At 61.3% G+C, this 21,618-nt stretch overlaps 6 protein-coding genes across 10 annotated transcripts in view; 4 read left to right on the plus strand and 2 right to left on the minus strand.

The window, feature by feature from the left end:
* On the plus strand, positions 109–3,922 carry UBTD1 (ubiquitin domain containing 1). Its single transcript, XM_021400184.1, has 3 exons — positions 109–286; positions 3,080–3,307; positions 3,398–3,922. Exons 1-3 carry the CDS (start codon positions 220–222, stop codon positions 3,781–3,783), a joined length of 681 nt encoding a protein of 226 aa, XP_021255859.1. The 5' UTR covers positions 109–219; the 3' UTR covers positions 3,784–3,922.
* Positions 4,102–7,102, plus strand: ANKRD2 (ankyrin repeat domain 2). 4 transcript variants are annotated; one of them, XM_021400178.1, is made up of 9 exons: positions 4,102–5,154; positions 5,402–5,515; positions 5,592–5,753; positions 5,866–5,973; positions 6,057–6,155; positions 6,336–6,434; positions 6,559–6,657; positions 6,739–6,837; positions 6,908–7,102. In XM_021400178.1, exons 1-9 carry the CDS (start codon positions 5,035–5,037, stop codon positions 7,010–7,012), a joined length of 1,005 nt encoding a protein of 334 aa, XP_021255853.1. In that variant the 5' UTR covers positions 4,102–5,034; the 3' UTR covers positions 7,013–7,102. The 4 variants fall into 4 exon arrangements, with proteins under 4 accessions (XP_021255853.1, XP_021255852.1, XP_021255855.1 ...); XM_021400177.1 differs by having other exon boundaries at positions 6,559–6,837; XM_021400180.1 differs by lacking the exon at positions 6,336–6,434.
* On the plus strand, positions 7,095–10,308 carry HOGA1 (4-hydroxy-2-oxoglutarate aldolase 1). 2 transcript variants are annotated; one of them, XM_021400182.1, is made up of 7 exons: positions 7,095–8,075; positions 8,401–8,529; positions 8,610–8,737; positions 8,844–8,978; positions 9,126–9,222; positions 9,350–9,483; positions 9,855–10,308. In XM_021400182.1, exons 1-7 carry the CDS (start codon positions 7,868–7,870, stop codon positions 10,002–10,004), a joined length of 981 nt encoding a protein of 326 aa, XP_021255857.1. In that variant the 5' UTR covers positions 7,095–7,867; the 3' UTR covers positions 10,005–10,308. The 2 variants fall into 2 exon arrangements, with proteins under 2 accessions (XP_021255857.1, XP_021255856.1); XM_021400181.1 differs by having other exon boundaries at positions 7,244–8,075; positions 9,350–9,959.
* MORN4 (MORN repeat containing 4) lies at positions 10,468–13,021 on the minus strand. Its single transcript, XM_021400187.1, has 5 exons — positions 12,880–13,021; positions 12,442–12,538; positions 12,172–12,286; positions 11,951–12,060; positions 10,468–11,722 (listed from the first exon to the last, which is right to left on the minus strand). Exons 2-5 carry the CDS (start codon positions 12,506–12,508, stop codon positions 11,574–11,576), a joined length of 441 nt encoding a protein of 146 aa, XP_021255862.1. The 5' UTR covers positions 12,509–12,538; positions 12,880–13,021; the 3' UTR covers positions 10,468–11,573.
* PI4K2A (phosphatidylinositol 4-kinase type 2 alpha) lies at positions 13,119–21,236 on the plus strand. The gene is made up of 10 exons (XM_021400189.1): positions 13,119–13,624; positions 14,404–14,643; positions 17,164–17,364; positions 17,540–17,671; positions 17,752–17,905; positions 18,473–18,534; positions 18,713–18,812; positions 19,048–19,181; positions 19,460–19,519; positions 19,638–21,236. The coding sequence occupies exons 1-10, from the start codon at positions 13,439–13,441 to the stop codon at positions 19,797–19,799; spliced, it is 1,431 nt and encodes a 476-aa protein (XP_021255864.1). The 5' UTR covers positions 13,119–13,438; the 3' UTR covers positions 19,800–21,236.
* AVPI1 (arginine vasopressin induced 1) overlaps positions 21,177–21,618 on the minus strand; it is a 1,425-nt gene continuing 983 nt past the window's right edge. Inside the window, exon 3 of the mRNA XM_021398584.1 lies at positions 21,177–21,543. Within this exon, the coding sequence (XP_021254259.1) occupies positions 21,442–21,543 (102 nt within the window). The 3' untranslated portion in view covers positions 21,177–21,441. The remainder of the gene's footprint in view (positions 21,544–21,618) is intronic.

The raw sequence follows: 21,618 nt of genomic DNA on the forward strand, positions 1-21,618 counted from the left end.
CGGGGAGCGGTGGAAGCGACGGGGCGGTCACATGCGCACCTGGGGGGGGCGGGGCGCGGGGCGCGGCTCGGGCCGTCTTTGGCGGCGGGGCGGCTCGGGCGTTCAGAGTCGGGCGGTGCGGTCGCACGGCGCCGGGCCCCGCGGTCGAGTGCAGCGTGGAGCCGGGCCGGCCCCATGCCGAGCCGCCCGCGCCGCCGCCGCCGTCGGTGAGCCCCCGCCATGGGCGGCTGCGTGGGGCGGCAGCGCCGGGAGCGGCCCTCCGCCGGGAGCCCCCGCAAGAGAGCAGGTGAGCGGCACCGGGGGTCGCGGGGTGTCCGGTCGCGGCGTGCCTGGGCAGGGAGCTGTCCGCCCAGCACCGGGAGGCGTTCTCTCCCCGGCGGTGTTAACCCTCTGCCGTACTCCGCTGCCGCCCGGTTCCCGGGGTCAGCCCCGGGGCGCTCCGCCTCTCCGCTTTGCCGGGGATTCCCCCGCTCCTTCCCCGTGCGCCCCGTCGGGGCTGCGCCGTGCCGGGCTCCTGGGGCGAGCTGCGCGCATCCCCGGTGCAACACTGGAGTGCCACGGGTGTCTATGCCGGGATTCACTCATCGTACTTCGCCAGCCCCTCGTGTCCCCAGCGTGTCCCTGTGGTGTCCCTGATGCGTCCTCACTACCGCACGCTTGGACCAGCCGAGGCGGGGGCAGCGCTCCCACTGTCGCAATTTGCCCCGTTGTGCCCCAGCGTTCCCCAGTGTGCCCCGCCAAGCACCGGTGAGTCACACCCCGCCCGCAGCACCCACACGGGGAGGAGCAGGAAGCACCGTGTGCGGGGACCCCGACGGCCTGGGCCTCTCCTGGGAGAGGTTTTCCCACAAGACAGCGCCCGCTGCTCTGAGGAGGTCCGTGGATACCGGCTGGCACGGAGCAGGCAGTGCTGCAGGATGCTCCTGGGTACCCGGAGGAGGACTCGTATCCGGGTGCCGTGTGCTCCTTGCTGTCCCTGTGTCCCCTCTGGTACTCCTTTCCCTAGGAGTGCAACCTGAGGTTGAGTGCTCTGAGCTGCCCCAGGTCCTGGGTAATGGTCAGGGACACCAGGGAGTGACCCTGCAGGGTGCAGAGTGCTGCAAGTTGTCTGTCTGGAAGCAGCGCTGCTGTGAACTGAGCTGTGCTGGAGCAGGTGAGCCATGGCGGGCAGGCTCCCTGCAGGTCCCATTGGCTTGAGCGTGAGCACAGCTGGGCACCTCCTGGCCCCCTGTGCCCCGTGAGGGCGTGGAGTTGCACAACAGGCCGGGAATAGAGCGACACAAGGTGATTAGAGGCTGGGTCCAGGCTGGGTGGCAGCAATAAATAGAAGAGGCTTAGCTCCTGCCTACCTGGGCAGGGCTGCCAGTGGCTATGGGATGGCAGTGGGGCCACAGACCGTCCCTGCTCCCACAGACTGGGCTCCCTGCCGTACTGCCAGCTTGGGTGCATGTCAGTAGGCCCTGGATCCCACTTCCTTGCTGAGCACCAGCCCTCTTCCCTTTCCTGGAAGTGGAACTGGGGATGGTGCTGGCTGGGAGCCGTGCTGGCTGGCTGAGATGAGTCCATCTCTAACTCTGTGGGACCTCCTTTCCTGGCAGTGCTATCTGCTGTGCCATCCTGTGCCTGCTCCCGGCTGCTGCATGGGACTGTGGGCACAGCCACCTCTTGGGCAGTGGAGGTGTCAGCACCCAGATAAAGCTGTGGGACAGTAAACCTCCATCACTCTCTAATCCCCGTGTGTCCTTGTCTGGCTGTTGCTGCAGAGAGACTGTGCTGGAGTGTCCTGCTCTCACTGGGACGGGGACATTCCCCCAGCCACTGTTCTTCTGCAGCTCATGATAGCCCAAAGACAGTGTGGTGGCCCACTTGCTGCAACCATGATGCTGGTGGCTCCCTCCTCTGTGGTCCCCACCACGTCCTTCAGGCTGGTGGTGGCCGCTATGCCCAGGGCAGGTGCTGCCTCTGACCTTGCTCTGCTCTGCCACGCTGCAAATCCCTCCTGCCCAGCACCGTGACTGCTGAATCGGCAGTGCTGGCTGCAGCCAGCTGCCCTCACTGCTCAGGGATGTGGTGCAGGCAGGATGCTGCCTGCCCAACCCTGCTTGGGACGATTAGCTCCCAGCCCTCAGGGTGTCTACATTGTGTGCCCTGGGCCATGTGTCACATCCAGCCCCGGGAAAAGCCTTCTGGAGTACGTGGCAGCCTGGAGCTGGCAGCAGTGACTGTCTCCAGTGGTGGTTGCACATGCAGGCAGGTGGCATCCCCCTGCCCAGCAGGTCATGGCAGCACTTGGCATCCTTCCTGCCTCAGACTCCACTCACTCTGTGCCCCTGCAGGCATGGTGCCGGTTGGCTGCCCCACAGAAAGCAGTGGCAGGAAGGAGCTGTTGACACTCTTTGTCCCCAGCCCAGCTGGGAGTGACAACAGCTCCTTCCTAACCCACGCTTCCGGCCCTCCCGTGAGGCTGGTGGCACGGGGCCATTCCCACGGGGCTGGGGCCTGCTGTGGGTGTTTCACAGCTTGGTCACACAGGTGTCCCCTGCCACAGCAGGGTGCTGCCAGCCCAAGGACAAGCTTTCCCTGCCACCTGGCGTGGCATCCAGCTGCAGGTGCCATACAGGAGGCTGCTCATGGTGCCTTGGGGCTGGTGCGGGGTCTGCGTGGCTCGGTGTGGCACAGTGCTGTCACCTCCCGCAGCACTGCCCTGGAGTGGGCAGAGGAAGGAGAAGTCACGGCCCCCTCCTCGCTGTGGCTGCAGCTCAGCCCCTGTAATCCCTTTCCCGCTCTGCCGTACCAGCTTATTTCCTGGCTAATTCCCCAAGCTATAAATACTGCTCTGCCTCAAAGGGCCCCAGGCTCTGCAGCCGCCCCACGTTTTCCCTGGCTCCCTGTCTCCATAGCATGGGGGGGAGACCTCTGCACCCCACTGGGATGCTGCTGCATTTCCCATGGCTGTGCTGGGAACTGTCCCTTGCACACCGCTGTGCATGGCATGGGGAAACCCCAATAGCCCATGGGTCCCTTTACTGTATGGGGGGAATGGGAGGCCCCCACCTGAACCTCCTTCTGCCCCCCCCAGGCCGCAATGAGCCCCTGAAGAAGGAGCGTCCCAAGTGGAAGAGCGACTACCCCATGACGGACGGGCAGCTGCGCAGCAAGCGCGACGAGTTCTGGGACACAGCGCCCGCCTTCGAGGGCCGCAAGGAGATCTGGGATGCCCTGAAGGCTGCAGCCTATGCCGTGGAGGCCAATGACCACAGCCTGGCCCAGGCCATCCTGGACGGAGCCAGCATCACCCTACCCCACGGTGAGGGGTGGTGGCGGGGGGGATGCAGGAGTGGGGGTCCCCATTTGGGGGTGCCCTGTGAGACTCCATGGCTCACCCCACTGTCTGCAGGGTCGCTGACGGAGTGCTACGACGAGCTGGGCAACCGCTACCAGCTGCCCGTGTACTGCCTGGCACCGCCTGTCAACCTGATCCTGGAGCGGAGTGAGGAGGAGGCGGCTGAGCCAGCCGAGCCGCTCCCCAACACCCGGCGTGAGTTCGCCCTCAAGGTGCGCCTGTCCACCGGCAAGGACCTGCGGCTCAGCGCCAGCATGGCCGACACCATCGGGCAGCTGAAGAAGCAGCTGCAGGCGCAGGAGGGCATCGACCTGGCCTGGCAGCGGTGGTTCTTCTCTGGCAAGCTGCTCACCGACCGCATGCGGCTGCAGGAGACCAAGATCCAGAAGGATTTTGTGGTGCAAGTCATCGTCAACCAGCCACTGCCACCAAGGAACTGAGCTCCAGTGGGGAGTGGGGAGGCCCCTTCCCACACCGAGGCCCGGCGGCACCTTGGGAATGTCCCGTGCCATGTCCCAGCCATGCTGGGGTCATCGGATCCCCTCCCCAGGGCTGTGGTCTGGGGACACGGGTACATTTGCTGTGGAAGGTGCGAGACCAAATGTCTGCTGGGGGGCCCTGCCGTGGGGCTGCCCCTTGGGGAGAGGCTGTGACCCGCCGGCCGGGCTCCTGCTGCCTCCAACCCGGGGGCTGCAGTACCGGGTGGAGATGTCTCCCCTCTGTACATAGTCTGTGTATTTATCAATAAAGCCTTTTCATCCGTCCTCCCTGCTGGGGCTGACGGGGGGCTGTTCCCTGGCCCACGTGCCCATCTGACATCCACTCCAGTGTCACCTGGCAGGGACAGCTGGGCAGGGGAGATTCCAGGGGTCTGAGCTCTGTTCCCCTTTACAGCCCCGGGTGTCACCCCACCCACCCCTCTCCCTCCCATCTTTGTGGCACCCATGGGATACAGCACCCGAATGTGGCCCTGGGCCCTACACGTGCCCAGGAGAGTGACGTGTCCTCATCTGTCCCTCCTCTGCTCAATCCCAGGCATTGGTGCCCAGTGTATTAACTGTCCCGGCACGAGGTGCACTGGCCTCATCTTACAAATAGGGAAAGTGAAGACTGGAGTGGCTAAGCAATGTTCCTGGCACTGGGAACAGCTGCGTTCTCTGTCTGCCGGCCCTGCTGCCTCTATGCATGCGGTAGGGAGACCAGGTGGCCATGGGGTTGTTCTGGATGCTCCGAACCTGAGATCATCTTCCAAAGCAGCATGGAGCTACCACGAGCATCCCGGCTGCCCAGGGTGGGTGGCATGGGCTCAGGACCCACAGGGCTACCACACACCCTGGCACTGCTCCATCCAGGCTCTAGACCAGCTCTACAGGCCCTGCATGCCCCAGGTCCCTGTGCCCAGTATGAGGGTCCCAGGCAGCCAGGTGGGGAGGGGGCATGTGTTGCTTTAAGAGCATGCAGGAGGTGAGCCAGGGGCACCAGAAAGCAGCAGGGTGAGCTCATGGCAAAGCTGCCCCAGTCATGTGGAGCAGGCACAGCTGTTGGTGCCCTTGGGCAGTGGGACGGAGGGGCCGGAGGCATAAAGCCCCACCGCCAGCGGAGTTGCTGGGGCCAGGAACTCTGTGCCTGCAGTGAGGAGGAGAGGCTGCGTATTGCAAGGGCACCCCAGTGGGGCTGAACATCAGGCAGACATGGAATTGGATGGGGAAAAAGGCAAGGAGTTAGAGGTGGAACAGATCACAGAGCTGGATGTGGAAAAAGCCAAGGAGCTCATTGACCAGAAGCTGGCGGAGGAGGAGGAGGAGGAGAAGGTGGGTTCTTCACCATCCTTGGGGATCCTGCCATACTGGCAGATTCAGCCAGGCAGCTGACAGCTACTGTGTGGGCGTCAAATTCCCAGCTGGAGGCACCCTGACAGCTGGCTACTGAGCAGAGCAGGTGGGCAAGTGAGAGCCCAGGGGCTGCCAGGCATCCCGGAGAAATCAGCGGTGCCTGGGGCTGAGTGCTGGGCTGCTTGGTGCCCACCCAGGACTCTGCAGCCTCCCCATGTCTCCACAGAGGCTGAAAGGTGATGGCCCACGGGAGCCGCTGGCTGTGGAGCGGATGAGCACGCCAGAGCTGGAGGAGGAGAAACGCCAAGGCCCTCGGAACCGCGGCATCGAGGCCATCAAGGTGAGTGCTGCACAGGGGAGTGGGATGTAGGAGGGCTCCCAACCGGGGACCAACAGGGTGTTGCATATCCCTGCAGGGCCAGGAGCGGGTGCGGAGGAGCTCGGTGGACCTGCGGAGGGAGATCATTGATGTGGGCAGCATTCAGCGGCTCATTGAGCTTCGCAAGCAACGCCGCAAGCGCAGGGAGGAGCGGGCGGCCACCCCAGAGCCCACCCCACCGCCAGAGCCCCAGGAGATTGTATGTGCAGGGTGCAGGAGGGGACTGCAGTAGCTGGGGATCCCTCCTGGAGAAGCAGGACACGGGGTCCCCCGCCGTCCCCATGCCCCAGGCCTGCCCTGTCCTGCCCCAGGAGGGTCCCGTGGAGCCGGAGGACTTCCTGCGAGCCGCTGTGCAGGGCAAGATCCGTGTCATTGAGAAGTTTCTGGCAGATGGTGGCCCCCCGGACACGTGTGATGAGGTAGTGCAGTGCCCCTGGGTTGGGGCTGCTCTGGGCTGGAGGCATTGGAACCAGCTGCCAACACCATACCTTGGCCCCCCCAGTTCCACCGTACGGCCCTGCACCGCTCCTCACTGGAGGGACACATGGACATCCTGCAAAAGCTGCTGGACAGCGGGGCCACCGTCGACTTCAGGGACCGGGTGAGGCTGGGTCCTTCCCTATCTCCATGCCTGAGCCTCTGGGCACAATAGAGGGTGGGGGGGCCCAAAGCAGGGCTGGGCTGTCCCCAGCACAGTAGTGACCATGAGCCAAGCTCTGCCAGTTCAGCCTGGAGAGCGGCTGGGTGGTGGCCCTGCTGGGACACAGCTCTGTGTGCTCAGCTGGACAGCACCGCTGTGCACTGGGCCTGCCGGGGGGGGAACCTGGACGCCGTGAAGCTGCTGCAGGACCGGGGGGCAGACCTCAACCTGAAGGACAAGGTGAGCCTGGGGATGAGGCTGCATCAGGAGCACGAGCAAGCTGCATGGAAACGGGGCTGTCCATGTTCTGTGATAGTAGGGAGAGGGGTGCTGATCCCTTCTGGTGTCTGCTTCTCCCACCCAGCTGCTCAGCACCCCCCTCCACGTGGCCACCCGCACCGGGCACCTCGATATTGTGGAGCACCTCATCCACTGCGGAGTGGACATCAACTCCCCAGACAGGGTGAGTGCAACACCCAGGTGCGCACTGTCCCCATGTCCCCTTGGGGATGCGGTGCACAGAGCCAGGCTGCATCTCTTGCAGGAAGGTGACACAGCGCTCCACGATGCCACGCGGCTTAGCCGCTACAAGATCATCAAAATGCTGATCCTGCACGGGGCTGACATGATGGCCAGGAACCTGGTGAGTGGTGTGAGATGTACTCGTGCTGTTGTCTGCCACCCTGTTCCCAACATCTGCCCCCCCCTTGCAGGCTGGCAAGACCCCAACGGACCTGGTTCAGCAGTGGCAGGTAGACACGCGCCAGGCACTGGAGAGCAAGGAGCGGCTGCAGGGGGAGACTGAGGTCGTGGCGTGATGGCACCGGTCAGGGACCAGCTCTGGACTTGGCTCCAAGGAGCAAGATCCAGCTGAGACTCATCCGTATCAATAAAACCAGCAAAGAGGAGAGTTTGGCTCCAGTGGGGTGCACTGGGACTGTGCCAGGGAGGTAGTGGGGCCAGGATCTGGGTCATTGTGTCCTGCCACCTAACACAGTGGTGTGATGGCACCACAGAGCCACCATGAGTGGCTCAGCAACAGGGCTCCTTGTTGTGAGTCACCTCAGCACTGTGTGCAGTGCTTCACAGTCCCACACCCGTGGAGAAAAACTCCAATGAGGGGTGTTCCTGAGCTGCGCTGTGCTGGCACTGGGGTCAGCTGGGAAGCAGCAGCCATTCCCTTCCCAGACAGCCACGGTTCCCAGGCTGGGTGGTGGCTTCTCTGTCTCTCATTGCCTGAGACACCTGGAGAGGACACAGCAGCCACAGTGCAGGATGCATCACTCCTGCTGAGCATGGTGTCCAGTGCTCACTGCCCACAAATGCTCCCACTCGCCTGGGTTTACAGGAGACCCTACAACAACACCCAGAGCACGTGAACCCTGCTTATTGCCCTGGGACTCCCTGCCGTGCCCATTTCCCTCCTTAACCCTACAAGTGCTGCATACCAGCTCTGAGTGTGAAAACAAAGGGAAAGCACAACCTGTGCTGCCAGGGCTCATCCAGAGGAGCACTGAACTCCTTCTTCAGGCTCCCAGCGGAGGAGAGCACTCACCCACTACCACCCCCACGTCACCCACCCAATAGGGCTGCAGCTCCCTCACGTGCCTTGTCAAACATTAACCCCTCTTGGTAAGGCAGGTGGCACAGGCTGGCTGCAGCACACAGGCAGCATGGCGCTCAGCACCTGCCTCACCTCACCGCTCCGGCCAGCCCTGGCAGCCCTGCGCCGGCGGCTCAGCACTCCCCAGGGGCCACAGCCCAAGCTCGACCTCAGGGGCATCTTCCCACCCCTCACTACCCCCTTCTCGCCCATGCAGGAGGTGGACTATGGCCAGCTGGAGGGGAATTTGCGCCGCTATGCCAGCATCCCCTTCCGAGGTAAGTGCTGCTGCCACCCAGGGCCCCATCCAGCCTGGCCTTGGAGGCTTCTGGGGATGGGGCACCCACAGCTCCTCTGGGCAGCCTGTCTCCATAGGAGAGGTGCTCCAACACTCTGAGTGTCCATGCAGAGCTGCAAGCTTGCACCTACTCTTTGCCCTTATACTCGTGATCGCACCCACCTTCTGTACGCACACACAGACACGCATGGATGCCACAGCACAGGATGTATGTCCCTGACTGCCCAGGATGTGTAGTGGGAGGAGAGGGGCTGCAGGAAGAGGCTGCTGACAACAGGGATGCCCTCCCCATGCTTGCATTTCAGGGCTGGTGGTGCTGGGCTCCAGCGGGGAGTATCCCTTCTTGGCACCCCATGAGCGGCTGGAGCTGGTGAGCCACATACGCCGCGCTTTGCCCAGAGACCGCCTGCTGCTGGCAGGCTCAGGCTGCCAATGTGAGTGTGAGCATGGGAAACACAAGGGCCATGTCCCCACCTCACACGTGGTGTCCCTCACCTCGCTGCCACCTCTCCAGCCACTCAGGCCACCATCGAGCTGACAGGCAGCATGGCAGAGGCAGGGGCTGATGCTGCACTGGTTGTGACACCCTACTACTACCGGGGAGCCATGAGCAGCGCTGCACTGGTTCGGCACTACACCGAGGTGAGCCATGCCCAGTGCCCACAGGCAGCCCCAGCTGGGGCAGCAGGACAGAGGACACATCCCACACATCCCCACCCTGCCCTCAGCTTGGCGCTGCTGCCCACAGGTGGCCGAGGCATCCCCAATCCCTGTGGTGCTCTACAGCGTGCCTGCCAACACCGGTCTGGAGCTGCCACTGGAGGCTGTGCTCACCCTGGCTCAGCACCCCAACATCATCGGCATCAAGGACAGCGGTGGGGATGTGAGTGAGGCAGGGTTTTCCTGGGAGGGGAAATCCAGGGCAGGCCCCAATCTCAGTGTCACAGCCCCTTCCTGAGCCCCAGCGGTTCCACAGGACCCTGGGTGGGGACAGGGTGATGCCCACTCCCTGGTACCTGTCTCTCCCCAGATCACTCGCCTAGGGCTGATTGTCCACAAGACACAGCAGGAGGATTTCCAGGTGCTGGCAGGGTCGGCTGGCTTCCTGATGGCGAGCTATGCTGTAGGTATGTGCTGCTGTTTCACCAGGGGCACGTGGTGCTGGCAAGGGGGCACTGTAGGGAGGCAAGGAGCAAAGGTGCTGGCTGGGTGCTGCATGCTGAGCTCGCTGCCAACATACCTGCATGCCCCCAGGTGCCTCTGGGGGGATATGTGCCCTCGCCAACGTCCTGGGGGCCCCCCTGTGCCAGCTGGAGCACCTGTGCCGCCAGGGCTGCTGGCAGGAAGCCCGCAAGCTGCAGCAGCGACTCATTGAGCCCAACGCAGCGGTGAGTGGGCAGGACGCTGGGACCTCTGTTGAGGCGATAGCGAGGATGCAGGTCCTTGGGTGCTATTGGGGAGCACAGGTGGGCTGGGGGAACAGAACAGTTGCAGGAACTCAGTCCAGGCTGGAAACAGCAGGTGGGAAATGCCCGCTCTTCTGTGCCAGGAACAGCGCGTGCCCTGGCGTAGGACACCTGCCTGACTGAGCATGAGGCTGGCAGGATATTTATAGGCAGTGATGGAGGAAGAGCTGCTCCTTCCCAGAGGCCCTGTCACACTGCAGGATGGCTCCTGGTGTCCATCGGGGATGCTCCTTGTGTGAGGCCCAGCCCTGCCCCAGTGAATGCGGTGCATTGCTGCACCCTGTCTCCCACAGGTCACCCGCCAGTTTGGGATCCCAGGGCTGAAGAAGGCCATGGACTTGTTTGGCTACTACGGGGGCCCCTGCCGTGCACCCCTGGCACCGCTAAGCCTGGCCCAAGTGGAGGAGCTGAGAAGCACCTTCAGCACCAATGGGTGGTTGTGAGCCCCTCACCCAGCCCTGCTGTGCAGGCAGTACCATCTGCCCCTGCTTCTTCCTGCACCTGGAAGCTGGGGACGACTGGGAGCTGAGGATGCATTGGAGACAGGGGTACACGGCCAGGAGAAAACACCCATCTCACTCCTTCCTGCTGGACAGGGCTTGTGGAGGAAAAACTCAACACCCTGGTGTGTCCCAGATTGGGCATGCACTGGCCAGACCTCTGGACAACCTACTCTGGGCTCAGGCAGGAGCCCCCATCCATGCAGGTGCCTGCCTGAGGTACTGCAGGGTCCCACCATCCCTTGATGTATGGATGCCCCACGCTGACCCAGCCACCCTCCAGAGCACTGTGAATAAATCTGCTGCCTTCCCTCAGCATCTGCATTCATGCCCATGCAAGCAGCCTTCTGCCTGGCCCTGTGGGCACAGGTCCCTGCTTCCCAGCAAGATGGACACAGCCCAGGCGTTTGGCAACATGGTTTACTCAGCTGAGGCCCACATAGGCAGCAGCACAAGGCAGGGACACAGCAAGGCACGGGACTGGTTTGGGCACAACCTTCAGGGAGAGCATGGCTGGGCTGCGAGGAATGCCAGGACCCCGTGCCCTGGTAAGCTGGACCATGCTGGGGGAAGAATGCAGGTACACACGGGGAGAGATGAGGGATGCAAGTGGGGAGCAAAATGGGGAGCTGCTTGCACCCTGCCTGCACCCTTGTCATGCCCTTTTCCCTGCCCACCCAGCCCAGGCCTCCTGCACCAGACCTGGCACCTCACACTGCCTTGCCTCAGCCCCTTGCCCCATTTTGGTCTGAGCCTGCTTCTTGCTCATCATCACTGCTGCCTTCACCCAGCTCCTTCTGTACACAGCATGAACGGGTCAGGCCAAGTGTCCCCTGGTCCCCATCAGTGGAATGTCCCCAAGGCAGTGAATGGGCTGGGTTGGCACAGCGATAAGGAAGACACAGCTGATTGCCCTTTCTGCAATTCCAAAAGCATGGGGAATCACATCACCCTGCCCAGTGGGTACAGCCACTGACCCAGCACTGAGGGCACAGGCCATGGGGTGCCCACCTTGCCTGGGGACCAGGGCTGGAGAAGTAGGCCAGGAGCTGCCCCTCTGCGGGTACATGGTCCAGCCAGCTGTCCACTGCCTGCAGGCACAGGCACCCTAGACATTGGGCCAGGAGCCAGCCCCAACCCCTACTCCTCTGCTTTGTTCCAGCCATGCCATCCCTCAGTCCCACGGGCAGCAACTCTGGTGGGGCTGGGGCCAGAGCGGAGGCTCCTGGTGGGGGCGTGGGAGGCAGCAGTCAGAGGGAGAAGGCACCACGGTGGCCCTAGTAAGCACAGAGCCGCCCAGGGGCACTTGGGTGAAGGGCACAGGGGTCTGTTCCCCCCAGCAGCACAGTTTGGCAGGGAGGTCTGCCCCATGCAGTGGAGGAATTCCCAGTCCTGCCAAGGTTGAGTGGCTGGCGAGGGAATGGCTGGCAGTGCCATGGCCCTGCCCTGGGCCAGCCAGTGCCTGGGGGAGTCCCACTGCAGCGGGAGGGGGACGCGAGTGCCAGGGTGCCATCACGCTGTGAGGTTGTGAGCAGACTTGGAAGCAGTCTGTGCCCTCTGGATTACCGCCTGGCACTTCTCTCGCCGCAGCAGCTTGTTGTTCTCGAAGAAGCCCTCGTTGCGGGGCACCCCGTGAGAGCCGTCAGGGAATGTCAGGAGACCTGGGGGGGGAAGGGATGGGAGTCATGGGGTAGGGAGCAGCAGACACTGGGGTCAGGCCTGGACAGAAAAAGCAGGACACACCAAAAGGGCAGGACAGCAGGGGCAGGGGTGGGCAGGACTTTGCTAAGCTGGGGCTGTGCTGGGCTTTGGCGGGCACAAAGCACCGGCCGCCCATTCTGCTGCTGCGTCAGCATGCCCCAAGCCAAGAGGAATCTTTGGGCACTCACCAAAGCCATACACACGTCCGCCTTTGAACTCGCCCTCGAAGGTCATGTTGTCATAGCGGGTGAAGACGCCAACACCGTTAAACTTGCCCTGCACAAACTCCCCCTCATACCTGTGCGAGACAGAGAGGGCATCAAGGGACAGGAAGTCTGAGAGCACACATAGCGAGGCACACACGCCAGACCGTCTGGGCTGTGCTGACGACACAGGGTGCTGCGCTCACCTGGAGCCATCGGCAAAGCTGAGCACACCACAACCATGGAAGAGCCCATTCTCAAAGTGCCCCACGTAGGCGGTGCCATCGGCAAACGTCAGCTGGCCAATACCATGCCTGCGTCCTAGCAAGGGCAAAAGCAGGCAGCAGTGGATGGAGCAGCGCCAGGGCCTGCCCAGCACAGCTCTGGGTGAGGATGCTCAGGGGAGAGGGACTGCTTGGCCCCTAGGCTGTGCAAGCCTGGAGTCAGCTGTGTCACCCCACCCCACCCCATCTCACCTTCCTTCCACTCGCCGCGGTACTCCTCCCCGCTGGAGTAGGTGAAGGAGCCTTTGGTGAGGGTCATGGCAGCAGCCTCTGGAGCGCTGGGCAAGAGCTGTGAAGGAGAAATGGGGGCTGGTGGCCGAGCGCGGGCAGCAGCACGGAGCCACAGACGTGTGCAGCCTCGGGCACGGCTCTGGGCACAGCGCTGACCCCGGCCCCCGGCCCTGCCCCTGAAACCTCAGCCGCCAGGCTCAGGTTGCCGCCTGCCCCACCGTGGGGCGCGGAGCCACCTGAGCTGCCGGGGGTGGCGGGCCCGGGAAACGCGAGCGGGCAGCACCGGCAGTACCCGGGTAGGGGCTGGAAGGCTCGCGGGGCTCCAGCTCCACGCGGGGCAGTACGGGCATCCCCCGGATGCCCCTGTTGCTGGCAGAACAGCCTTGGCCCCGCGCTCACCTGCCTCCGCGCTCGTCGCTCGCACCGCTCCTCCACTCCCCCACCGGGGTCCCCAGCCGGCACCCCGCCCCGTCGGGCGGCGCTACACTGCCAGCGTCCATCCCCGCCCGCCGTTGGCTGTCTCCATGGAAACTACTAGCAACGCGGCTTCTCAGTGGTCGGCTCCGCTGCCGTGCCCTCGCCCGCCGCCATCTTTGTGTGGGGCAAAGCCCGCACCCCGCCCTGCCGCCACCTTTGTGAAGGGCGACGGCGGCGTTGCTGCCCCCCCAGCAGCCATCTTTGTGCGGGGCACCAGCGCCTTCCCTGCGGCGGCGGAGACGGAGCGGAGGAAGACCCTTGCTTCGCTTCGCCTCGCACCACTCCTCCCGAGGGCCGCGATAGCCTCCGGGCCTGCTCCAAGCACTGCCGTGAGATGGATGGCAGGCACAGCTCCCTTGGCAACCACCGGGAAGGGCGGAGCGTGGCGGCGCGGGGCGGAGCAGCCAGTAGGACGTGGTGACGCGGTGACGTCAGACGCTTCGCGACGTGACACGACCGGAAGCGGCGGGCGGCGGGCGCGATGGACGAGACGAGCCCGCTGGTGTCGCCGGAGCGGGCGCAGGGCCCTGACTATGGGCTGCCGGGTGGTGCAGTGCGCACTCTCCCTCCCGTCGCTCCCCCGCAGCCCTCGCCGCCTCCTTCTCCCGGTGGCCGCGATCGCGAGCGGCAGCCGTTGCTGGAGCGTGGGGCGCGCGGCCCGGCGGCGGCGTCGTGCGGTGACGGTGCGGCGGTCGGGAGATCGGCGGAGGAGGAGGGATGGACACGCTGGGCAGGAAAGTGGTGGTGTGCGACAACGGCACCGGGGTGAGTCCCGCAGGCGGCGGGAGGGAGGGAGGCAGGCAGGGAGAAAGAAGGGCGATTCCCCCGGGCCGGCTTCCTGCCGGCACGCCCGGTCTGCCCGCCGCGCCCTGTGCGGCCCAGCGGCGGGGCCTGCGCCGCGAGGAGGCGGCCGGGAATGAATGGGCCGCGGGCAGCGCGGGGGCGGCACTGCGATCGCCCGGTGCTCCCCGCTCGGGGCTCCCTTCCACTTTCCTTTCCGTGCGCGCACACGGCAGGAATTCGTCGTCCGCTCGGTAGCGCGGAGGCAGGAAGTGGCAGAGATAGCAGCGCGGAGGCGGCGGACCCCGGGGAGGGGTAGCAGGGTCTCCTGTGCCCCTCTCCGCCCCCCCAAAAAAAATTATAGATATGCACGTATATATGTATTTTTTTCTTTTTTTAAAAAAAGAATTTGGAATTAGAAAAAATATATATTTAAAGCCGAGGACGGAATAGCTGAGACAAAGGATGGCGTTGTTAGGGATTCGGCCTCCTGAATTGTGGAGTGTGCAGTTAGCATCTGAAATGGTGAGAGCAGGGATCTGACAGCGCTGTTCTGATGGTTCCGGTGCCTTCTCGTGTTTCCCCTTTCTGAGGCAATGATCTCAAACAGGGCTGAGGTTCAGAGCCTCTGGGTACTTCCCACAGTACCGTTTAGAAAAAGGAAAGAATAATAAGACATTTGCGACTTCTTTTTTTTTTTTTTTTTTNCAAGCGGCGGCGGCGGCGGCGGTGGCCCAGGCTCAGGCGGCGGCGGCAGCAGCACAGCGGGAACGCAACGACTTCCCCGAGGACCCCGAGTTCGCCGAGGTGGTGCGGCGGGCCGAGCTGGCCAGCGAACGCGGCATCTACCCCGAACGCATCTCGCAGGGCTCCAGCGGCAGCTACTTCGTCAAGGACCCGCAAGGCGTGAGTTGTCAGCTCCCTGGGCTGGGGCTGACAGCCCAGCGGTGTGGGCTTCCAGGTCTGGGAGCTCGTGGCGCTGAGCTGGGCAGTGTAGGGCTGTGCCCATCGGGCATCCTTCAGTGGGAAATGCGTGGGACGTTCCACACTTGGAGCTCCTTCCCTTTCCCCTACGGCTGTTGTCACCAAGAGGTGCTTCTCTCTTCCTGTGGATTGGCAGCTCCTGACCGTGGTTACTTCTGCCATAGGGTGGGAACTCTGGCAGCTGGGCTGCCAGTGTTTGGCCAGTAAGACTGGAGGGAGAGGGCTTCGAGGTGTAACAGATTTCCTGAGGTCTGCTTGGCTGCATGGCTGTGGTCTCCATGCTACTACCCAGACATGAGTGCAGCACGAGATAGCTCATCTTGTGACCTGTGGTGCTGGTTTGGTTACTCAAGCTGTTGCTGCTTCCTCTGATTCCTCTGATTCCCTTGCCTAGTGCATACTAGGATGCTTCCTGGGAATCAGGGCTGGGTTTTTCTGTCTGTGTTGTGCCCATTTTTCTGTCCCAGGTGGAGCCTGTCTTACAGCGAGCTCTTACAGGCAGATCCTGGTGGAGCTGGCTGGATATGGAGCAACACAAATTTTCTTCTGTTGCAGCTTGTTCTCACACCTGCTTCCTTCTGTTGCCTAATATGAGCCTTGGTGTTGCTGGCAGGGGCTTCAGGCCAGAGGTGCCCTGGTTGTAGGGAGAGGAGACCAGAGTTCGGTGGGGGATGCATGGAAGGTGTCAAAGTCCATGTTCTGCTGGCCATGTCACCTGGCAGGTCCCCTGGATTGCTCTGCCATGAGTGGATAAGGTGCATGTCTGGTTGCTGTGACTCACTGCTCAAGATCACCAAAGCCTCCTTGCTGCTAAGGAGAGGGAGCGCAGCGCTCCAGTGAGCAGGTTGGAGGCACAGGATGAGGATACCAGGGGAAACACTTGTGCTAGTTTCCCTGTGGACTGCTGGGAGCTTGAGTAGTTCCAGGCGTGACTTTGTTCAGTGTGCTTCCCCTGGCCCTGGGGGTGGCCAGCCTTCATGCTGACCCGGCTCCCCCTGCCCTGGCACTAGGCAGGCCTATCTTCTCTGCAGCACACTTCTTGGAACAAGCTACTGCTAGTGCTGCTCCCAGTGCACAGCACTGAGAGGGCAGGCTGTGCTGCCAGGCTCTGATCTCTGCTCCAGGGCTGCCCTTGCCCTGCCAGGTGTTGCTCTGCTGTGCTTGCTCCACACAGCAGTATGCTCCTCGCTGCCAGAGCTCCCAGCAAGCCTCCAGCAGGCTCAAATTCAAGAACATGTTGGCAGTCCTGTGCTTTCTTATGGGGCTGATGAGGGGGTTGCCTTCCTGTCTGTTTACTTGGCCTCTGTTGGCTCAGAGGAGGGGGTTTCTCTGTGACCTAGGGATGCCTAAAGTGCTTCCATTCCCTTAAACCTTCCTCTTCCTGACTGACAAAGTCTTGCTCTCTGGGCTGGCTTCTGGCCCCTGTCTGACAGCAGGATTGCACTGGGGTTCCTTGCTGGTGTACTGGGACATGTGTTGTGCTCCCGCACTGTGGCAGAAGCTTGACTTTGGGAAGTGTCACCCACTCAGGCCAGGGCTGGCTCCAGCTCTTCTCAGGGTCAGTCTGCATGCTGCTGAGTCATTCTGGAGCAGGGCTGCGAGTTCGAAGCCTGCTGCACAAAGCCCTGTGCTGTCTTGACCAGGGACAGTTGGCCTTACTCCTGCCCTGGGCCCTTGTCTCAGCTGTGTGACTTGGCAAAGCTGATAGTGTGGATCCTAGTATATGGTCCTTGAGTGTACCCCCCCCCACCATCTCTTTTTGGGCCTCACAGCACAGAGCTTTGGTTTCCTCTGAAGTCCTCCAGCCTTCCTTGCTGTTTAGGCCTCGTTTTCTCTGGTCCATTTGGGATCAGCTCCATTTGATGAATTTTGGAGTCAAGATAGGAATTGTTATCCCCTTCTGCTCTCTTGCATGGAGGAAATGAGTAGCCACAAGCAGTAGCTCTCCCCCACCATCCAAAGGTCACTGGGATAGGGCTAGAATATTTACCAGGGGACAGCATCATCAGCACTCTCCTGTGGTACATGAAAAGTGGTGAGTGCATATGAAGGTCTTGAGACACTGCTCACAGGAGCTGTACAGGGACTGGAGAGAGTGGCACCTGAAGAAAACCTAGGGCGAGAGAAGAGTGCCTACCACAGCTCCAGGTTGCAGATCTCTTGGCAAAGAAGAGTCCTGAGGGTGTCATTTTGTCTCCCTTGCTCTGGACCTTGCAGTGAGTGGCTACAGCAGTCCCCAAACTCTTTCCCACCCAAGGAGGAATCTCTTGGATCTGGGGGTGGTGACTGCCAGAAGGCAGCAGGGAAGGACAGCAGAGTTGGGTGCTGCGGGAGGGTGAACTTGGTTGAGACTGTGCTGTTATGGCAGAACCACAGGCTGGCTAAGGGGTGAGTACCCTGGCTCTGGCAAGCACTGAGTATCAGCTTTTCTCTTGCTCACAGAAAATTATTGGCGTCTTCAAACCCAAGAATGAGGAGCCATATGGGCATCTGAACCCCAAGTGGACCAAGTGGCTGCAGAAGTTGTGCTGCCCATGCTGCTTTGGGAGAGACTGCCTTGTTCTGAACCAGGGCTACCTATCAGAGGCAGGTGCCAGCCTGGTGGACCAGAAACTGGAACTCAACATTGTTCCCCGCACAAAGGTGAGGGGACGGTTGCTGTGGTCTTGTCCTGAGGAGGCTTCCATGTGCTCCTGCCCAAGCCATGGGGATCCTTGTACAGAGCAGCACTGTGGGAAATCTGTGTCTTACTGATAAAACCAAGAACTGTGACAACTGCCAGGTGCACCTGCTGACTTCTGTACTCCTATCCCCCCAGGTGGTGTACCTGGCCAGTGAGACCTTTAACTACAGTGCCATTGACAGAGTGAAGTCCCGAGGAAAGAGGCTAGCCCTGGAGAAGGTGCCGAAAGTGGGTCAGCGCTTCAACCGCATTGGCCTGCCTCCCAAGGTAGGGCTATGAGGCCTCATGTGCCTGTCACTGCTCCTCTGTTCTCTGTGGCCCTCCATAACAGTGTCTCCTTGCCTCAGGTGGGCTCCTTCCAGCTCTTTGTGGAAGGCTACAAGGACGCTGACTACTGGCTGCGGCGATTTGAGGCTGAGCCACTCCCTGAGAATACCAACCGGCAGCTGCTGCTGCAGTTTGAGCGGCTGGTGGTGCTGGACTATATCATCAGGAACACAGGTAGGGCTGGCTGCCTGTTCTTTTATATTCTGCCAGCTGGAGAGCAGGCAGAGATTTGGTGTCTCTTCCTGGAACCCAAAACTCCTATAAACACTACCTGGTTGCTGCCAGATGGCACTGTCTCTGGGTGGAGTGTAGCTGCTGTTGCTGCTCATCTGGGAGACTGGGAGCCAGCCTGGGATCCACCCAGGTGCCGCAGTCAATGTTTGCCAGCTGTGAGTGAGGATCCAGGAACACTGAAAGACCCAGCCTCTGGTTGTGCGACAGCATCCTATCTCAGCCTCAGTCTCCAAGTCTGTTCCAGCTTGAAATGGGTTTGGGTTGGACTCCACGTCTTGCAGCCTGACCTTTCTCTTGAGAGGAGGGGCGCTGTGGACCTCTTTAGTTTCCAGAGCTAGTTGTGTGGGGATTGATATGGCTTCCTAGGCCTGCAGCAAGCTTGAGGGCTCTGGGGTAGAGCTGGGGCCTTGAAGTCTATGTAACCTGAATTGCTTCTGTGTTGGAGAAGTAATCCTTCTGCCCAGCACAGGCCTTTGCGCTGATACAGTTTTTTCTCTCTTGCTGCAGATCGGGGCAATGACAACTGGCTCATCAAATATGACTGTCCCCTGGACAGCGCAGGCGTGCGGGTGAGTGGCTCCTGGGCAGGGGCTCCATGAGCCTGTCTGCTTCTACAAGCTGGCAGACAGGCTGGGGGTTTCCCAGCTGGCTTGGGTTTCTGAGCCTGATCTTGTTTCCTGGGAGTGGTAGACAGACTGCTTCTGCTCGGGAAGCCCTCCTTGTGACTGGTGTTCTGCTTCCTTACAGGACAGTGACTGGGTGGTTGTGAAAGAGCCCATCATCAAGCTTGCTGCTATAGATAACGGTTTGGCCTTTCCTTTGAAGCATCCAGATTCCTGGAGAGCATGTGAGTCCCTTATGCTGTGCTGAGGTACTCTGCAGAGCTGTGCAGCTCTGTGCTGTATGTCCTGGGGCATGCTTCTGGAGGGCTGGAAGAGGCAGTAGCTACGGCTGCCTCTCTGCAAACCTTCAAGCTGCGTGGACAGCTCTGCCTCAGTGGCTGTAGGAAGTGTATGCTGCACCTAAGACCACATGGCATCTTTCCCTTCCCTAGCTCTAATGTCTCATGCTTCCTCCCACAGATCCCTTCTACTGGGCATGGTTACCACAGGCCAAAATCCCCTTTTCACAAGAGATCAAAGACCTAATTCTTCCCAAGATCTCGGACCCCAACTTTGTCAAAGACCTGGAGGAAGATCTGTATGAACTCTTCAAGGTGAACTGGGGTGGGGGTGAGGATGGCTTGGGAAGAAGAAAAGCAGGATGGTTTTGGGGCCATTGTGAAAGCTATAGGATAGAAAGGTGAGCTCCTCATGGTGCTTTTGGGGCAAAACATAGAAGGGCAATTTCCCTACCAGGAGCTAAAGATACAGCATGGGGAGAAGCAGGAATCTCATTGGTCAAGAGGAGAGAGGCTTGCTTGAAAAATAAGCATCTCTTGAATAGTGTGGGGCAGAGGGTGGATACCAATGCATTGTTTGTTCTCTCTTGCAGAAAGACCCTGGTTTTGACAGGGGCCAGTTTCACAAGCAGATTGCTGTCATGAGAGGCCAGGTAAGGCAAATGAGTAAGGCCACAGAGCCTTGTCTTGTCTGGCTAGCAGGGAATGGTGCTGGAATACCAGCCCTGTTCCTCCGCTAGGACAGCTCAGGCTTTTCTCTGTGTTGTACAGATCCTGAACCTGACACAGGCGCTGAAAGATGGGAAGAGCCCCCTGCACTTGGTGCAAATGCCACCTGTGATTGTAGAAACAGCACGTTCCCACCAGCGCACTGCCAGCGAGTCCTACACGCAGAGCTTCCAGAGCCGGAAGCCTTTCTTCACCTGGTGGTAGCTGTGGGAGCCGCGGGCAGGGCTTGGCTGCCTCGGACTAGCACTGCGAGAGGAGCTGAGCTGCTCCTGTGGCTGGGATTTGATGCTCTGGGTACAGTGAGCAGGTGTGGCTGGAGGAGCCTGCAGCTGGAGTGGAGGAGCCAGGTGGGTTGGGCACGGTCCCTCTCCAGCTCCCTTGGAGCTGTATGGTGTGCGTACAGCCCTGCTGGGGGAAGAGCTCAGCAGGAGGTATGGGAAGCAGTTGGGACCCTGCCTGTGCCTCCCTTCCTCGGCCTGCATGCGGTTCTGAGCACACCAGACCAGGCTCCCCAGGCGAGGCTCCGTCCAGCCCTTTGCACCAGCTGCCAGCCTTCCTCTTCCCTGCTGCTGGCCCCAGGGCTGGAGGGCAGTTGTTCTGCCCTCCGCTTCCCCAGAGGCATGCTATACTCCTCCTCACTTTCTCTCTTCTGCCCCAACCCTGTGCAAGCTGCTTTCCTCAGGGGGAGTTCCTGCTGCCTGCTGGTGCAGTGGGGACCATAATGAACGGCTGTTCTCTGGCTGGGGGCTTGAGGAGGGAATGCAAGGAGGACTCTACTCTTGTCTGCTCTGGCAGGCTTGAATGCAGTTTGACACTGAAGGGAGAGGTGCTGGCTTATCCTAGTGCAAAGGAGGTGGCTCTGGGAGGTGCTGCAGAGAGGGTTGGAGGTACAAGCGGCCTCTGGCCCTCCATTCCTATGGTCCATCCATCCTGCAGGTCACTGCAGCTTCTCTTGCTTGGCTTTTGCCCCTGTGCCCAGTAAGGTTTCTGGCTGCTGTGCAGCCAGCACTGGGCCAGCCAGCACAGCTCCAGCTTTGCTTGTGTGCCTGGGGTCCTTTCTTACAGGATAGGGGGCTGCTAGAGACAGGGAATGGCTAGAGGGGCTCTTTGTGCTGGTGAGAGCCATGCAGGAACTGGTGTACTGTGAGCACGTGGGGGCTGGTGCAGGCTCCTGGCTGCCCCAGTGCTGATAACCTTGTGGGCCTGATGTGGGTGGGTGAGGCAGGGAGTGCTCCCTCTCCCCCAAAGCTGCTGAGCTATCTTGTGTAAAACGGTACCAGGGCTGCTGCCTGCATCTGCTTGCCTTGAGCTGTGACTTTCCCCATGCTGGGGAAAGCTGGGGTTGGGTCTCAGTGTCCTGTTTGCCCAGCCCTGGGGGTTGGGAGGGAAGTGAAGGCTGGGGCTGTGCTGCTCGGGCCTGCGAGGGGAGGGCAGCTCACTTGTCTCCTATGTGCACAAGGGGCTTGCTCAGCAGTGGCTGTCCTGAGGGTGCTGAAAGCATAGGGGTGTAGAAGTGAGACCTCATCTCCCAGGCCTGGCTACATCTCTGACTGACCCCAAATGTATTGTTCCAATGCACTGTAGAAATGTATGTAATGTATTTAAACCATTCAACTGTCTGAATAACAGAGCTGCAGTTCACATGGCCTCCTTATCATCTCAGCAGCGTCCTGGAGTGGGGTTGGGGCTGTTCACCTGGTGCTGGGTCCATCGCAGCAACCGGGGCCGCTGTCACAGCCACAGAGCCTCACCCAGCCACCGCTGTCCACCTTTTATTAACCACTGCGCTCATGTCCAGTACACTTAGTGTCCTCGGTGAGCCCGGTCAGTGCGGTGGGCCTGGTTCTCAGTGCTGCTGTGGAGGCCCCGAGGCCGTCTCGTCCCCTCCGTCCTCCTCGGGTTCCTTATCGGTGATTCTACAGGAACAGACGGCTGTGAGCGCGGCGTGTCACGGCTGTGAGCGCGGCGTGTCACGGCTGTGAGCGCGGCGTGTCACGGCTGTGAGCGCGGCGTGTCACGGCTG

The sequence above is a fragment of the Numida meleagris genome, chromosome 5 (genome assembly GCF_002078875.1).
Source record: "Numida meleagris isolate 19003 breed g44 Domestic line chromosome 5, NumMel1.0, whole genome shotgun sequence".
NCBI classification, from domain to species: domain Eukaryota; kingdom Metazoa; phylum Chordata; class Aves; order Galliformes; family Numididae; genus Numida; species Numida meleagris.

Coding starts and splice junctions, on each gene's coding strand:
- HOGA1 (XM_021400181.1), top strand. CDS start 7,868: ATGGCGCTCAGCACCTGCCTCACCTCACCGCTCCGGCCAGCCCTGGCA. Junction 8,076..8,400: donor TGCCAGCATCCCCTTCCGAG/GTAAGTGCTGCT, acceptor CTTGCATTTCAG/GGCTGGTGGTGCTGGGCTCC. Junction 9,223..9,349: donor GATGGCGAGCTATGCTGTAG/GTATGTGCTGCT, acceptor GCATGCCCCCAG/GTGCCTCTGGGGGGATATGT.
- MORN4 (XM_021400187.1), bottom strand. CDS start 12,508: ATGACCCTCACCAAAGGCTCCTTCACCTACTCCAGCGGGGAGGAGTAC. Junction 12,287..12,441: donor CCGCGGCGAGTGGAAGGAAG/GTGAGATGGGGT, acceptor TGCCCTTGCTAG/GACGCAGGCATGGTATTGGC. Junction 12,061..12,171: donor AGCTTTGCCGATGGCTCCAG/GTGAGCGCAGCA, acceptor TGTCTCGCACAG/GTATGAGGGGGAGTTTGTGC.
- ANKRD2 (XM_021400177.1), top strand. CDS start 5,035: ATGGAATTGGATGGGGAAAAAGGCAAGGAGTTAGAGGTGGAACAGATC. Junction 5,516..5,591: donor GCGGCATCGAGGCCATCAAG/GTGAGTGCTGCA, acceptor ATATCCCTGCAG/GGCCAGGAGCGGGTGCGGAG. Junction 6,435..6,558: donor ACCTCAACCTGAAGGACAAG/GTGAGCCTGGGG, acceptor TCTCCCACCCAG/CTGCTCAGCACCCCCCTCCA.
- UBTD1 (XM_021400184.1), top strand. CDS start 220: ATGGGCGGCTGCGTGGGGCGGCAGCGCCGGGAGCGGCCCTCCGCCGGG. Junction 287..3,079: donor GAGCCCCCGCAAGAGAGCAG/GTGAGCGGCACC, acceptor TGCCCCCCCCAG/GCCGCAATGAGCCCCTGAAG. Junction 3,308..3,397: donor CAGCATCACCCTACCCCACG/GTGAGGGGTGGT, acceptor CACTGTCTGCAG/GGTCGCTGACGGAGTGCTAC.